The 15,586-nt window shown below is 40.1% G+C and overlaps 1 protein-coding gene across 1 annotated transcript in view; it reads right to left on the bottom strand.

The window, feature by feature from the left end:
- Positions 1-15,586, bottom strand: part of LOC125076309 (dynein axonemal heavy chain 6) — a 61,912-nt gene that overhangs the window by 21,366 nt on the left and 24,960 nt on the right. The window contains 15 exon segments of the mRNA XM_047688406.1: positions 52-134; positions 950-1,112; positions 1,435-1,631; positions 2,292-2,381; positions 2,657-2,743; positions 2,930-3,091; positions 3,789-3,954; positions 4,733-4,916; positions 5,188-5,360; positions 5,534-5,724; positions 6,018-6,273; positions 6,837-7,060; positions 7,494-7,686; positions 8,138-8,280; positions 8,685-8,797. Of these exon segments, the coding sequence (XP_047544362.1) occupies positions 52-134; positions 950-1,112; positions 1,435-1,631; positions 2,292-2,381; positions 2,657-2,743; positions 2,930-3,091; positions 3,789-3,954; positions 4,733-4,916; positions 5,188-5,360; positions 5,534-5,724; positions 6,018-6,273; positions 6,837-7,060; positions 7,494-7,686; positions 8,138-8,280; positions 8,685-8,797 (2,425 nt within the window).

The following is a 15,586-nucleotide window of genomic DNA, read 5'->3' as shown; positions in this document are numbered from 1 at the left end:
GATAATTTAGTTTGAGTATTCAAAATGTACACATAAATATTTTCAACTTACTTCAATATCTTCGGCTCCACAACTCTGAAGACTTTTGCGTACATATCAATTGCTTGCACCCACAAAACCATAGAACGACATACCTGTAATAATAATATAAAAACATTTTAAAATTCCATGTAAGTAAAGCCGAAATGGCCCCGTGGTTTAAATGCGTACATCTAAACTATGATTGCGGTTTCGAATCCAGGCGAGCACCACGAAATTTTAATTTGTGTTTATTATTCATTTCATGAAGGAAAACATCGTGAAACCTGTATGTGTCTAATTTCAACGAAATTCTGAATTCTGCCACCCGCTTTGGGAATAGCGAGGAATAGCTTATCCCACAAACTCCAAACCTTCTTCTCAGGGAGAGGAGGTATTAGCCCAATAATGGGATTAATAGGGTTACTTTACTTTACTTTTATGTGGGTAATATTATAGATCCAGCAGATCTAAAAATAATTCGGTAATGATTTAATGTTATCTTAACGATAACGCGCCACTCACCTGTAATTTAACCCCAAACATCAATACAAAAAATTGCTGTTTCGTTTTTAAGGGTGAACCAAAGCTATCAAAGGTAGAAGGGATAATATCTTAGAAACAAGATTACCAAATGAAATTTGGTAATCTTGGTTAAACGTAGATTAAATTAATTTTTAAAGTGGAAATGAATACATAACAAAATTAATTTCATCAAGAAACAGCAACACCAATAATAGATCACGTAGGTATTGTAGTCGACAGCAAAATGTTTTATCTATTCCTAGTAGGTTTTAGTCAAATTGTTCCACATGTGTAATGTAACCTTACTTTTCGAAATAAGGAAGTAATAATAAAAAATATTACACTAAAAGTAACAAGCATATTCTAAAATAATTAAATATACTTATTTGAAACAACACATCCTTACCTTGGAAACTTTGACTACTGTATCGGGATTAAAGTCCTTGTGTGTCAGATATACTTTTATTTTCTTGAGCATTGTTTCAGGAATGTGATCTTTATCGTATTCTTCTAAGTTTCGTATGAAGTTTACATCAGCTAGTAACTTTTTCGTCGAATCCCAATCTGGTCTAAATTGTTAAAGTTCTAACATATATTATATCTAAGATTTTAGTAAAATTAATATATAGTAATCTTTTAATATAATATTTAACGTTCTCTGAATTTCAACCGAAGATATGGAAATACTTCTCTCTTCTACCACCAAAACCCTTTAAGTATTACTTTATTGACTGAATTCATAATATAAGTCACAAATATTAAAAATTATAACACAGCTAAAATAATAATAAAAATTGTAGTATATTTCTTATGGTTAATGAAAAAATATTTTTTAGTGGTTCTGAAATAATAATGTATCCATATATGAATAAGCGATGAATTTCCACTTACTTGCCCCCAAGAAGTATGCACACAGGTTCCATAACGAAGCGCACTAGGGGCGGTGGTTTCTGGAAAGCCTTTAATTCGTTGATGTCGGCCTTATTAAGGGCTTTGAGTGCGTTTTGTGCGGCCTCCATCGCAGGCATAGCCAAAGCCAAATCAGCTTTCGCTTCATCCGCTATTTGTTTTACTTCCTCCGCTTTAATCTGCATTGACACCGTGATTTTTGTTAAATAATAAGACTCAAAGATGTATAATTTTATGTACGTTTTTTTTTTTATTGAAGTAGTGTATTATTTTATTTATAAGTGACATTTTCACAAGTTATAAATACAAAATAGATTACCGTAACTTGTATTTTTGTTACATAAAGCGTACGTGTGACGGAGCACCGTGTAACACAATTCGCCACTCGAGTAACGAACACTCGTAAACTTTGAACCCGTAAGGACTGCGTGCGGCACGTTATATTTAATTGCCATTTTATTTTATATTGCTAAATAAAAATAACTAGTAGACGATAGAAGGAAACTATAAACAGCAATACTCAGCATTGTTGTGTTCCTGTTATAGGGAGTGTGGGTGTATTATGACATACTATATAATTTTCAAGGTCGGCGGCGCATTAGCGATGTAAAGTATTGTATCAATATTTCTTATAGTACGTATGTCTACGGTAAGTGGCGATACTTACCATAGAATGGCCCGTTTGTACAACCACCTACCTATTTTATAAATAAGAATATGCTTTAATTTAGAGGTGTGAGTCACTAGAAACGTTCGAAGAGATTCAATCGTATGTAAACTATATGATAATCAACAGTAGTAATATATATTATATGTATATGTAAGAATTGCTGGTCAACCTTTGCTTCCGCTTCATCCTTCATGACAGCCTGCTTCACCTCATCAGCTGCTTTCTGTTCGACTTTAAGACGAGCTACAAGCGCCATGCCCTGTAAATATGAGACTAGGGAAAATTTTGCCTCAACGTATTAGGATAAAATGGTTTGTTTTGTTTCATATAGAAACCAGCTATAGTTAACGTATTGTGATAAGTCACGTAGTAACTGCTGGTTGCTGGGTATAATTATAGAAAATGTAATATCGAATATAGAATCTTGTTATAAGCTATGTTCGCGTTTAAGTACATGTATTGTTCCGTCCTACGAGTCCCACCCAGCCCCGTTTAAACAATATCTTATGCTTCATAGTATCGCTACAGTCATACCTCCTCAGCTTTTTTTGCAAGAACAGGTTCCATTTCACGCACTTGCTGTTCCATCACACCGACTACCTCATAAGTTTCGTATAGTTTCTGCAATTCATAAAATGATTCAGGTTATACTTTAAACGTTATGTTATCGTTAAAAAAATATGTTATCAACGTCACCAATATCAACACTAAAAAATAAAAAAATAGGTTTTGCTTCTTTTAAATATTTATATGTACCCATATAGCAAAGTAATATGTATCTTACTATAGTAACATTTATAAGTGTACCTGAAGTCCACAAGAGATACGATCTCTTCCTCTTATAATCTCTTGTTGCTTCTTGTCTAGTAGCGAGAGATAGAGCTTTAACAAGTCGAGGTAGCTGCTCGGTGTAGTGTAAAAGTGCCGTCGCATCTCTTCGTACAGACGCTCCGTCATAACATCCACGTCCTTGAGATCAGTATGCGTGGAATACGTAAAGTATAAAACTGACATAAAATAAATATTAATGGTGTTATCATAGTAGTACTGCTTACTTGGTAATAGGGTTACGTGCAAGCCTGTGGATAGGTTCCATCCACTTCTCAGATATTCTACCGCCAAATAGCAATACTCAGTATTGCTATGTTCCGGTTTGAAGGGTTAGTGAGCCAATGTAACTACAGATACAACGGACGTAACATCTCAGTTCCCAAGGATTTAGCATTGGCGATGTAAGGTATGGTTAATTTTTCTTTTCTTACAGCGCTATTGTCTATGATAGGTGGTTGCCACTTACCATCAGATGGCAGCAGATGGGATACAACATAAAAAAAAATGTTTGAATAATCATGCCCTAATGCTAGGTAATGGCTTCTTCAGTGCTTTTTTCCCCGCATTTTAATTCATCACTCTTATTTAATAACGGTTGTGGATAAGGATTAAATTGACAAAAAGGTGATGAACAATAATCAGCAAACGAGATGATAATATACAGAATACAATAGTAAAGAGCTATGTTGTTTTGTTGTATTAAATATATATTAATTTATATTGAAATATTTTATGTTGGTGTTACTATGATTGAGATGATTGATGAAATAGTTTACAACTTTAGTTCTTGTAGTTATATAAATGATCAATCACTATTTAAAATTGAGAATATAACCTGATGCATTGATACAGCGAGCATCGAAATCTTATCTACAATGTTTTCATCTTCAAGTGGCTGCAAGCACTGTTTGGCGACAGACCGCAGCGCCTCTGGCGGCCATTTCGTGAACCAGTCGATCGTACAGCAATTCACTAAAGACGGAAACATGCGGCAGCGGCGTCTGAAAGATAATGTTCAGTTACATGGGATTATAAAATCACTAGATGATAGATGAAAGTAAGTAACGTAAGCGATATTATTTTTTTACATTAATATTTTAACTGCCTGTAAATTTCCCACTGCTGGGCTAAGGCCTCCTCTCAGCACGCGGCTCCAATGCGGGTTCGTGGAATACACATTTGGCAGAATTTCGTTGAAATTAGACACATGCAAGTTTCCTTGTTGCAGGACACATGATTTTTTCCTTCACCGCCGAGGACGAGATGAATTATAAACACAAATTAAGCACATGAAAATTCAGTGGTGCCTGCCTGGATTTGAACACTGGGCCATCTCGGCTCTAGCGATATTATTTTTTTAACGATCCATAATTGTCTATAGGTCGGTCGATGGGGTCTATCGTAGACCTGCACGAGGTTATTAATATACATATTATCATAACTCCCAATAGCAACGAAAGCAAACATATAAGAAAATAAGTCTTACAATAGACACGTACTAGGAACATCACAGTCTTGAAACTTAGTTAAAAAAGTAAGAAATGTTTATAAGTATTACATCGTTTGGTATTGTATTTCAAATGTTGGAAAAGAATAAATACTGATTTTCGTGCTGGTTCTTTTCGCTAGAATCTACATTCCAAACTTTTAATATAGTTCTGTAAATTGACGATTCAAAAGTGTTTGTAAAAGCCTACTTGAATAAAGTATATTTCCATATTGATACTACATCAATATTAATAAATTTAAATCATTACTTGCATAACGAAACTTCATTACCTGAACGCTTCCCCTACAGGGCTCATGCAAATACAAAGGTGTAGTTTACTGCGAACTTTGTTGATGAAATAGTAGTAGACGGCGTCTCGGTCACCCGGATTAATTCCAGCTTTGGCTGCGTCGTTACGACAACCCGACTGTACCTGCTCGTACGTATCGCCTTCGAAGAGGTTAGGTACCTCACCTAGAATTATATAAATATAAGTATTCAACTAAATAAATAATGTTATAACCATTTAGAATATTTTTTGAGTACTAATTATATCAATCACTTAACTTCACACTCAACATATGTATAAAAGTTAATACTTATTGGTTAGTCCATACAAAACTTTGATATCGTTCCGGTGATATCTATAAATGGGCAAGCGGATATAATTGCAAAATGGCGCCAATCGTCATCAGAAAAGATTAAGTTATTTAAAAGAAAAGCGAATCAAATATGATAAATTGACCTGAGTTTAGCATGTTATTTATATCTTCGAGGAACTCCTCTTTAGTTATCTGCGTGTCAGTGAAGAGGAAGACTGTGTCCTCGCTGTTGACACCTGCGCGCATGTACATGTTGCGAAGGTCATCATGGAACTCCGGTGTGTCGTAGTTTCGTTTCAACTCCATGCCCATGCATCTGTTATTATTCATGAACTTTATGAAAGATTACGTGCACGTTTACAAATATATAAAAGGTAGAACGAAAAATAATCATCAGTCAATTTGACAGAGTAAATTTTCCAAGGACCTCAGACAGAAGACGTGTATACAGAAGTAGATATAGTGAATTCATTTCATAAGACGACTAACTTGCACTCATTGACATGTCCGGCGAGCGTGGCTACGGACCTTCTGCCGGAACCTCCCGGCCCCACCATGAGGCAGTGTCCTCTCTCGGCGCGAAACACGCGAGCCACTCGAACCACGTGCTCGATTGCGTCACGGAACAATACTAAATGCATCTCCGCACGGGCCGTCGAATTGTATTCCTCTAAGTATTCCTAATAAATAACAATATATCCGTATATTGATTGATATTTAATTAAGCGATGTTTTTTAAAAGTAGACCTTGAGCATATATTTATAGACTAGTTGAACCCCGTTATAATTTGATTTATACATGGCTATTACATATAGTTTCCTTTGTTTGTGGAAGCTACCGTTCCGCTTTTTAGGACAATAGTGCGAAGTCATATACCCTATAAGCGATATTAATTTGTATACCGGAATGTCACTATATTTTACTTAAGTGGAAAACCGGCTTAAATGTAGATAAAATATATTTAAAATTCACCTTTAATACAACCGTCAATTTGTCAAGATCAGGTATTTCTTGATAAATCCTATTCTCTTTGGGCGTAGACGAATTCAAAAAATCTCCGAATAGAAGTATAGGCGGCTGTTCGATTATCGGGTCGTCTGGTATCTCGAGTATCGGTTGTTGGAAATTCTTCTGACAGACGGTACTCATGAGACGGTAGAAGTAGCTCTTATCTTCAATATTAATCAATCGGTCGTGGAAGACACGGAGGCATTCGTGATAGAATAATCTGAATTTGAAAATAAGTAAATGTATTGTAATCTCAGTTGTATGCTATATCGTACTAACAAAGGCTGGATAGTAGCTGTATATACTTGATCAGAAGATCAAGTTATTATGAATTATATTTATTATATATTAAATGAAGTAGTTATTATAATTCTTTTGACATACTAAAGAAGAATCTTTAGTATGTCAAATGATTCATAATAGGATATATATAGGTCTGAAATTATTCACTTGTTAAACAACGTTTGTTAGTAAAGCTTAATGACATATTTTTTGTAATGATGTCGGTAGTGTATATATGATAAATGGGGCGGAACTTACCAAGATAGGCCAAAACCTTACCACTTAATAAGTACAAGTACAAGTAGAAACAAAAAGTACAAGTAGTAACAAAACTAATAAATCACTTGGGATTAGTACTAATCTAAGGCTTGTATATGTTTACCTCCTGGAATTTGAATAAATTATCGAATACTTTGACAATTGTTAAGTTAATGTTGTTAGCAAAGAAAAATACAAGTGCGTATTGCATGGCATGTTTTCGGTGCGTTTGTGACGTATTACCGTAGCATCGCTTGGGGCGCTCTCATATACGCGGCATTGGCTTGCAACACTCCCTGCATAGATTTGGACAGATCTCGCAGGTTGAATACGTAATGCGATTTCGCTGGTGTTGGTAACAGTTCTGAACATATCTTAAGGTACACTTCCACCGCTGCGTTTACTATTGAGTCTCCGAGTACGGATACTTCGGTGACGAAGTCTTCCATGTGCCCGGACAGAATGGCCTATGAAATTAAGTTTTAATGAAGTGATATAACATTCAAATAGAAAATACTACATATTCCGTCTGCAAATTTTTAAATATTTGATATAGAAAATAATATTGTTCTATCTATATTATGGGCTATTATAAAGCCTCCATTTTTTTTTAAAGTATCCGTTCCGATTTACCCCGACTGTATATTAATTGTGCTAGACACCATTGTTCAACTGCTAACAATAAGTGTACAAAGTTTCACTTCAATCAGATGAACATTGCGTAAGCGAATATTGATATAGATAACGTATAAAAACAATTACTTTTGCTTAATTTAAATCATTTAGAATTTTGCCGAGACAGGTTAATACATACATATATATACAGGAGGAGACATCTTAATATAAAGATGTTCAGATAGTGAACGAGTAAGTAATGTTTGAATATTATATTTTGTGTACCTTAAATATGGTCTTCATAGCATCGGAATTAGGTGCAGATATATAAAACATAGCGAAATGCCTCACGAAGCGCCCAGTCAGAGGGTTACGGCCACCTCCGGGGGGTGCGCAGGCGCATGACAATACTACATCTAATATCTCCTTCCAATATAGCTTATCGCGATCATACAAACCACCGAAGTCTAAAAACTGCCTACAAAAGACAGAAAGACAATGAGAATATAAATCTGTATCAAGATATCTCTCCAATTCTACATAGTATAAAACAAAGTCGCTTCCCGCCGCCCGCATTATAATGTAGTTTTCATCAAAAATTAGAGAGATTCGAGAGGAAGGTGAAGTCAGTACAGTTAGTTATCTAGTAATATGTTACATATATATTATTTATAGAAATTATCAATTTACTTATATAAGTAATACTAGTTCTCGTCCGTGGGGATGGTGGGAGTCGTCAGGTGTTAGGCAAAAAAGTAGCATATGTATTTTCATGGAGTTCAAGCTTGCTTCGTATAAAATTTTATCAAATTCGGTTCAGTGGTTTGGCCGTGAAAGAGCAACAGACAGACAGACAGAGTTACTTTCGCGTTTATAATTTAAGAATAGATAAGTTTGTTACATAAAATTTCAAGTTGAACAAAACTTACCGCAGCAATTCAATAGTGGGCTGAGCTCCATAAACGTCGAGACGAGGCATATTTACATCGTCAATAAATATGATAACTTTTTTACCCAGTGGTGCTCCAATAGCTTTCCTTGGTCTTTTATCTAAACGCAGCTCTATAACCTCCTGTAAAAAGATATTGTATATGTTATAACACGAAAACTAATTACCGATTGGCCAAAATAATTACGAGTTTTTTTTATGCATAGGGTTGCGGAACATATCTTCCGTTACCGTCTAATGCAAAGTTGTAATAGGCTTGGTACCATAACGCAAAAATGATTCTAGTCGAATAAGAACGTTTATGAACGTCAATATCTCCCTATTTTCTTCATTTAATTCTCCTACTTTGATTCAGAGGCATCGATTTTGTTAATATTTTATATAATTATATCAAAGATAGATGTTATAATGTATTCAATTATAATTCACTGTCGAATATGATTCATATTTTCAGATTTCAATAGTCTTTGTCAATTTTCAGTTAAGTGACTCACTCAAAAGATTTCGTTTTAAAAACAACAACTAACCTGCGTTCTTGGACTGCTGGTTTGTGCAGAAAAATTCAATATCATCGGAATGTATATACCAGTTGTTGCCATCTTTTTAAGAATCTCAGCGGCTATGCATGTTTTCCCTACCCCTGCAACACAAAAATCGCTTAAGAAGACATAAGACTTCTGTCTTGATGATTCACGATATAGCCTACGAGTCAAAGTCAAAGTCAAAGTCAAAAATCTTTATTCAATATAGAAGTGTTTGCACTTGCTTATTGATTGTCAAAAATCTACCACCGGTTCGGAATTTAGCACCTCGGACCTGAGAAGAACCGGCGAAAGAAACTCAGCGGGATATATTTTTTTTTCATTTTTTTAACCATTTTCCATGTAGGTACAATGATAAGTATATATTAGTTGTTTAAAACAGCCTGGAGGCGATCATTTCATTCCCAAGGTGTGCAGTCAACTAAAAAGTCATTAGTGTTGTAATATCCTTTAGCACACAAACGCTCTTTAACGACTCTTTTGAATTTTATAATTGAATAATTTTGAACGTTTTCTGGGATCCTGTTGTAAAAACGTATACATTGCCCCAAAAAAGAGTTACTAACCCTGTGTAATCGGGTACTTGGAGTAACAAGTTTATTCTTGTTCCTAGTGTTAATAGAATGTACGTCACAATTTCTGGGAAAATCATTTATGTTTTTGCGTACATACATAACATTATCAAAAACAAATTGAGAAGCGACAGTCATTATTTTAATTTCTTTAAATTTACCTCTTAACGAATCTTTTGGGACCAGGTTATAAATTGCACGAATAGCCCTCTTCTGCAGTACAAAAATAGTATTAATGTCAGCTGCATTACCCCAGAGTAGGATGCCATACGACATTATACTATGGAAATAACTGAAGTACACAAGGCGTGCCGTATCCACATCAGTCAAAAGTCTAATTTTTTTTACCGCATAGGCTGCAGAGCTAAGTCTATTCGCCAATTTATTTATATGGGGGCCCCATTGGAGCTTAGAGTCTATTGTCATACCAAGGAACTCTGTTGATTCTAAAACATCTAATGCTTCCCCGTTTAAACGTACACTCGTTTTGACACATCTTACATTGGGAGTAGTGAATTTAATACATTTAGTCTTTTTACTATTTAACATTAAATTATTAACACTAAACCAATTTACTATTTCAGAGAGAGTATTGTTCACATCGTCATATATTGAAAGACGTCTTTTTATTTTAAAAATTAAAGAAGTATCATCAGCAAACAATACTATCTCGAGTTTATCACCTAGGAGATGTGGCAGGTCATTTATATAAACAAGGAAGAGAAATGGTCCAAGAATTGATCCTTGAGGGACCCCCACAGTAACTGGAGACCCGGGAGATCTCTTTCCATTTACATCAACCCTCTGAATGCGATTGCTCAGATACGAAATCAGAAGACTGAGTGCAGTGTCCCTAATTCCATAATGACGTAGCTTCCTGACCAAAGTTTCGTGTTGCACACAATCAAAGGCCTTAGATAAATCACAAAATATCCCTAAGGCATCCTGTGACTCCTCCCAGGCCCTGTAAATATTTTTAACGAGCTCAACACCAGCGTCAGTTGTCGAGCGACCCCTTGTAAATCCAAATTGTTTCTTGTGTAGCAACTTGTTATTGTTAAAATGTACTAGCATTTGATTTAGTAACAACTTTTCAAAGATCTTGCTAAGAGTTGGTAGTACAGAGATGGGCCTATAGTTGTTGGGGTCTGATGTACTACCTGATTTAAATATTGGTAATACTCTACTATGTTTCATGAGGTCAGGAAACACGCCACTAAGGACACATTTATTAAATATAGTGACAAGGTAGGGTGCGATTACATCAATTATTGAATTGACCACCTTGACAGAGATCCCCCACAGATCGGCCGTTTTCTTAATATCTAGTGATCTGAAGGAACTTATTACATCACTTACACTTACTGTATTAAATTTAAAGCTAATATTACATTCTTCCACATGGTTTTTTAATAATGATTCAGCAACGGTAGGAGAGGAATTTAATGAGTTAGTTGTCGAAAATGGAATGTCAGCAAAAAAATTTTCAAAAACAGTTGCAACATCCCGATCTGAGGAAAATAAATTGTTGTCAATAGATAAGCTAAAGTCGGAGATGTTATTTTTGACTCTTCCAGTTTCACAATTAATAATTTTCCATGTCATTTTAATTTTATCAGGTGCCTCAATAATTTTTTTTTTTATATGCAATGATTTAGCTGTATGACATACACGTTTGAATAGTTTAGAGTAGGCACTAACATAACTGATAAATGAAAAAGACCGGTTGTATGATCTTTCACTATAAAGTTCATACAACCTCTGCCTACTCTTGTGAATTCCGACAGTCGCCCAATCATTAAATTTAAGAAAATTCCTAGAATAGACTGTCTTGGAAGTAAATATGGCATTAAATTCTGTTTTAATTAATTTAAAAAAATTGTTATAAAGCTCATTAGAATTATCATTTAATTGTAAATATGAGAGCTTTGCCATGATATTACTTCTGAACTTCTCAATTCGATACAAATTGATTGGAACAAATGTCTGTTTTAAATCCTTAGCATTGTTATTTATTTGCGAATTAAATGAAGCCAACTGTCCACAATGATCAGAACTTAACATATTTATAATACATTTATGATTAGGTACACAGTTGGTAAATATGTTGTCAATACATGTTCCAGTGGATTCAGTGATTCTAGTTGGCTCTAAGAATAAGTTAATGAGGTTATATGAATATAATAATGATCTGAATCTAATACTTGTGCTACAGTTTTCTAATAAATTTATGTTGAAGTCACCACAAATAAAAATATATTTACTTGATCCAGATAATTTCAATAATGCACTTTCCAATATTTTCTCAAATGCTTCATATAACCCGCTAGGAGGTCTGTATACGCATACAACAATGACATGCTCAAGCTCTGCACAGGCTATTTCAATAGTCTGCTCAATAGAAAGGCTCACAACATCCTTACGTTCTTTAAATTTTAGATTTTTGTTAATAAGTATTAATGAGCCACCACGTATAGCTTTTTTTCTATTGAACATACTAGCCATCTGGTGACCACTAAAGTTAAACATAAACTGATAATTTACAAGCCAATGTTCTGTTATACATAAAATATCAATGGCATTACTGTTTATGAATAACTCAATTTCTAAATCTTTTCCTGTCATTCCTTGAATGTTTTGGTGCACCAGGTTTACAAGTTTACTATTATTATTGTTTTGATTATTTCTAATTTTAAGATTTAGGAATTTATCCAAGGTTAAATTACTATTAGGTAAATTAATATTAGTATTAATAATACTTGAGCCAGAGACTATCTCTTTTGTCTTAAAATTCAATTTAAATTACTTTTATCAGTTTTAATATAAATTAAATTGTTATTTTTATTATGCATATGATCCTTTTTTTTTTTTTTTTTTTTTTTTTTTTTTTTTTTTTTTTTTTTTTTTTTTTTTTTTTTTTTTTTTTTTTTTTTTTTTTTTTTTCGCTGGAAAAACGCGTTACGCGTTTCCCCCACGTAGAAGTGGGGGGGTATGTGGGACTCGCCGGTGCCCAAGATGTTAGCGGCACACCGGAATACCCACTAAAAAACCAGCGGTACCCTCTCCGTCTCATCGGTAGGCGCCACGGGATCGCTTTCGCATACTACCGTGACGCCCAGACGGTCGGCCCACCTATGCGGGCCTCCAATTCCTAGGGGGGATTCCCGGGGTACTGAGAACCCTCCTAGCTCCTGTGGCGCCTATTGAGGCGGGGGGAGAAGGTGCGCGTAGCGTTGTTTCCTCCTCCCCGGTCTTCTTCGGCGGATCGGGTCTGCAGCAGCGTCCACCTCCCGCTCCCGTTCCGCTGCCTCCTTCTGCGACATAACGTTTTCGCAGAAGGAGCGCATTTCTGACCAGCACGCCTCGCTACCGAGCATTGCGTTGATGACGCTCGGCAGCGAGAGGTCTCCGCCCAAAGACGCCACCAGGGAATGCCTCTGGGGCCCCCACGCAGCACACTCAGTCAGGGTGTGGTACGCCGTGTCCACTGACGCGCCACACTGATGGCAGGAGGGTGACACCTCCCGCCGCGCTATCCCGTGCAGGTACTTACCGAAGCATCCGTGCCCGGAAAGTACCTGCGTCATCCTGAACGTGAGCGTGCCACGCTTTCTCTTGACCCAGCGACTCAAGTGGGGACGAACCGCCTCCACTGTCGCCAGGCCTGCCGTGGGTGACCCCAGATCCTCCTCCCATCGGGCGATCAGGGCTTGCTGGGCTATGGCCCTGATCCGCCCGACCTCCGCCAACCCTGGACGGTCGCCGCCGTTCCTCGCCTCCGCCCGGAACCGGTACACCTCTGCGAGCACCTCTGCTTGGAGTTCCCAAGGTGGATCACCCGCGAGAAGTGTCGCCGCAGTCCATGACACCGTACGGTACCCTCTTATACCTCTCACTGCTATGACCCTCTGCGGTTTCCGCAAGAGGGCCCGATTGCCAGCGGTGAGGGCGTCTATCCAAATCGGGGCACCGTACAGCGCCATTGACCTCACTACACCGGCATATAGTCGCCGACATAGCGATCCCGGCCCTCCCACATTTGGTAGGAGGCGTCCCAGGGCGGCAGCGGCGTTGATGAGCTTCGGCCCGAGTTGAGCGAAATGCTGCCTGAAGCTCCATCGTCCGTCCAGGATCAGGCCCAGGTACTTCATCTGGGCCTGCACCTTGATCACCGTCCCCTGGACGGTGATACTTGCCCCTCGAGGGGGTCCCCTTCGTGGACCGTGGAAAAGGAGAGCCTCCGTTTTCGAAATGGAGACCCTCAGGCCCAGCGCTTCCATCCGGTCCACGGTGAGAGCAGTTCCGACTTCAGCCAAGCGGGCTGCGTCCCCAAAATCTTGCCCTGTCGCCGTGATGAGGGTGTCGTCCGCGTAACAGAGCACCCCCATCCCGGGAAGGACGGGAGCTCTCAAGAGCCAATCGAAACTAACGTTCCACAGGATTGGGCCGAGAACCGACCCCTGTGGAACGCCGCAGCCTACCCGATGCCGGACTAGCTCCCCATTGACCCCCACCCAGAGGACCTCCCGGTCCTGGAGGTACGCTTCCAACAGTCTCCTCAGATAGGTCGGCACCCCGTGGTATAGAAGTGCCTCCCTGATCGTCTCGAATGGAAGACTGTTAAAGGCGTTCGTCACATCGAGTGACACCGCCAGGACGACTTGCCCCCGGGCCACCGCTTCTGTCGTCCGAGTCTTCAGGGCGTCCAGGGCGTCGACTGTTGATCGGCCTGCCCTGAACCCATACTGGGCCTCTGAAAGACCCGGACCGACCTCCTCAAGGTGCTGAACAAGACGGGCTGCGAGGACCTTTTCGAAAAGTTTGGCCGTCTCGTTCAGCAGCACTATTGGCCTGTACGCCGAAGGGGAATTCATCGGCCGACCTTCCTTTGGCAATAGCACCAACTTCCCCTCCTTCCAAGGCTTCGGAAACTGCCCGCTGCAAAGACATTCGTCGAACAACTCCCGAAGCCTTGCACCTAGGTATTCCAGAGCGTCGCACAAAATACGCCCTGGAACCCCATCTGGACCCGGCGCCGTGTTCTTGGTTTTCAAGCGGCCGAGGGCCATCTCCATCTCCCGCTCCGTGATCAGTGGTGGAGCCACTGCGTCTTCTATCACGGAGCGAGGGGCCATCTGCGGAGGGACGTGCTCGCCTGGATGGGGGAAGAGTTCCCCAACTAGGCGCAGAAGAAGATCCGGCGGCAGCGTCTCCGTGACGGGGGCGCTTTGGTTGCGGAACTTTCCACGCACACCACGGTACGGGCGCCCCCACGGGTCTCGGTTGAGGCCCGCCAGAAGCTCCTCCCTGGCCCTCTCCTTGGCCTTACTTATTGCCAACTGCAGATCTTTTTTCAGTTGACGATAAGCGGCCAGCAACTGTCCCTCCAGTTCCGCGTCGAGGCCGTTGTGTCTTTGACAGCGGACGTAGGCCCTCCGCGCCCGGCAACACGTCGCCCGAAGGTTAGCGATTTCGAGCGACCACCAGTAGACATGCCGGCGCGGAACCTTGCGCCGGGTCCGAGGCATGGCCGCATCGCAGACCTCCTTGAGGGAACTGCTCATGCGACCCGCCAGCTCCTCCGCGTTGGCGCCCTCCCTTCTCCCTGCGGAAACCCACCGCTGCACGATGGCAGCCTCCTTGACCAGCTCTCGATCGACCTGGCCGAGAGACCACCTCGGCAGCGTGGTCGGCACCCTCTGGGGTTCCGCCGGCCTGCGAGAGGTGGAGATCTCAAATCGGATGTAGCGGTGATCCGATAGAGTCTCCACCTCCTCCTCTACTCTCCAGTTCTGCACTCTGCGAGCCACTACAGGGGTAGCGAACGATACGTCCACCACAGAACCCCCCTGTTGGCGCACGCAGGTGTGAACCTGCCCCTTGTTGAGGAGGGACAGATTGGAGAGTAGGGCCCACACTTGTACGGCCCTCCCTCGCGGATTCGTGGCAGGGTTGCCCCAGGCACGCGATTTTGCGTTTAGGTCGCCGAGAAGTATTGTCTGTTTCGACGACTGCCTGGCCACCGCAGCTCTGACCGAACCGAGATAGATCTCGAACTCAGCCAAACTTCGGTTCGGGGAGAAGTATGTTCCGATTACCACGTACTCCCCCCACCCCACCACTACGTAGCCTGAGCCCCTCTCAATGAGTGAAAGGGGTGGACCTATTCCGCTTCTCGTGAGGACCGCCACGGTGCCGTCCACGTCCCCTAACCAATGAGTTAAGGGCGGAACGTAATAGGGCTCGCAGGCCACAGCCAGGTTGATCCCCCACTCCACCATGGACTGCAGCAGTAGGTCCTGAGCCCCGGCGCAG

The sequence above is a fragment of the Vanessa atalanta genome, chromosome Z, assembly GCF_905147765.1.
Source record: "Vanessa atalanta chromosome Z, ilVanAtal1.2, whole genome shotgun sequence".
NCBI lineage: Eukaryota > Metazoa > Arthropoda > Insecta > Lepidoptera > Nymphalidae > Vanessa > Vanessa atalanta.
This window is presented reverse-complemented; position numbering and strand designations above follow the sequence as displayed.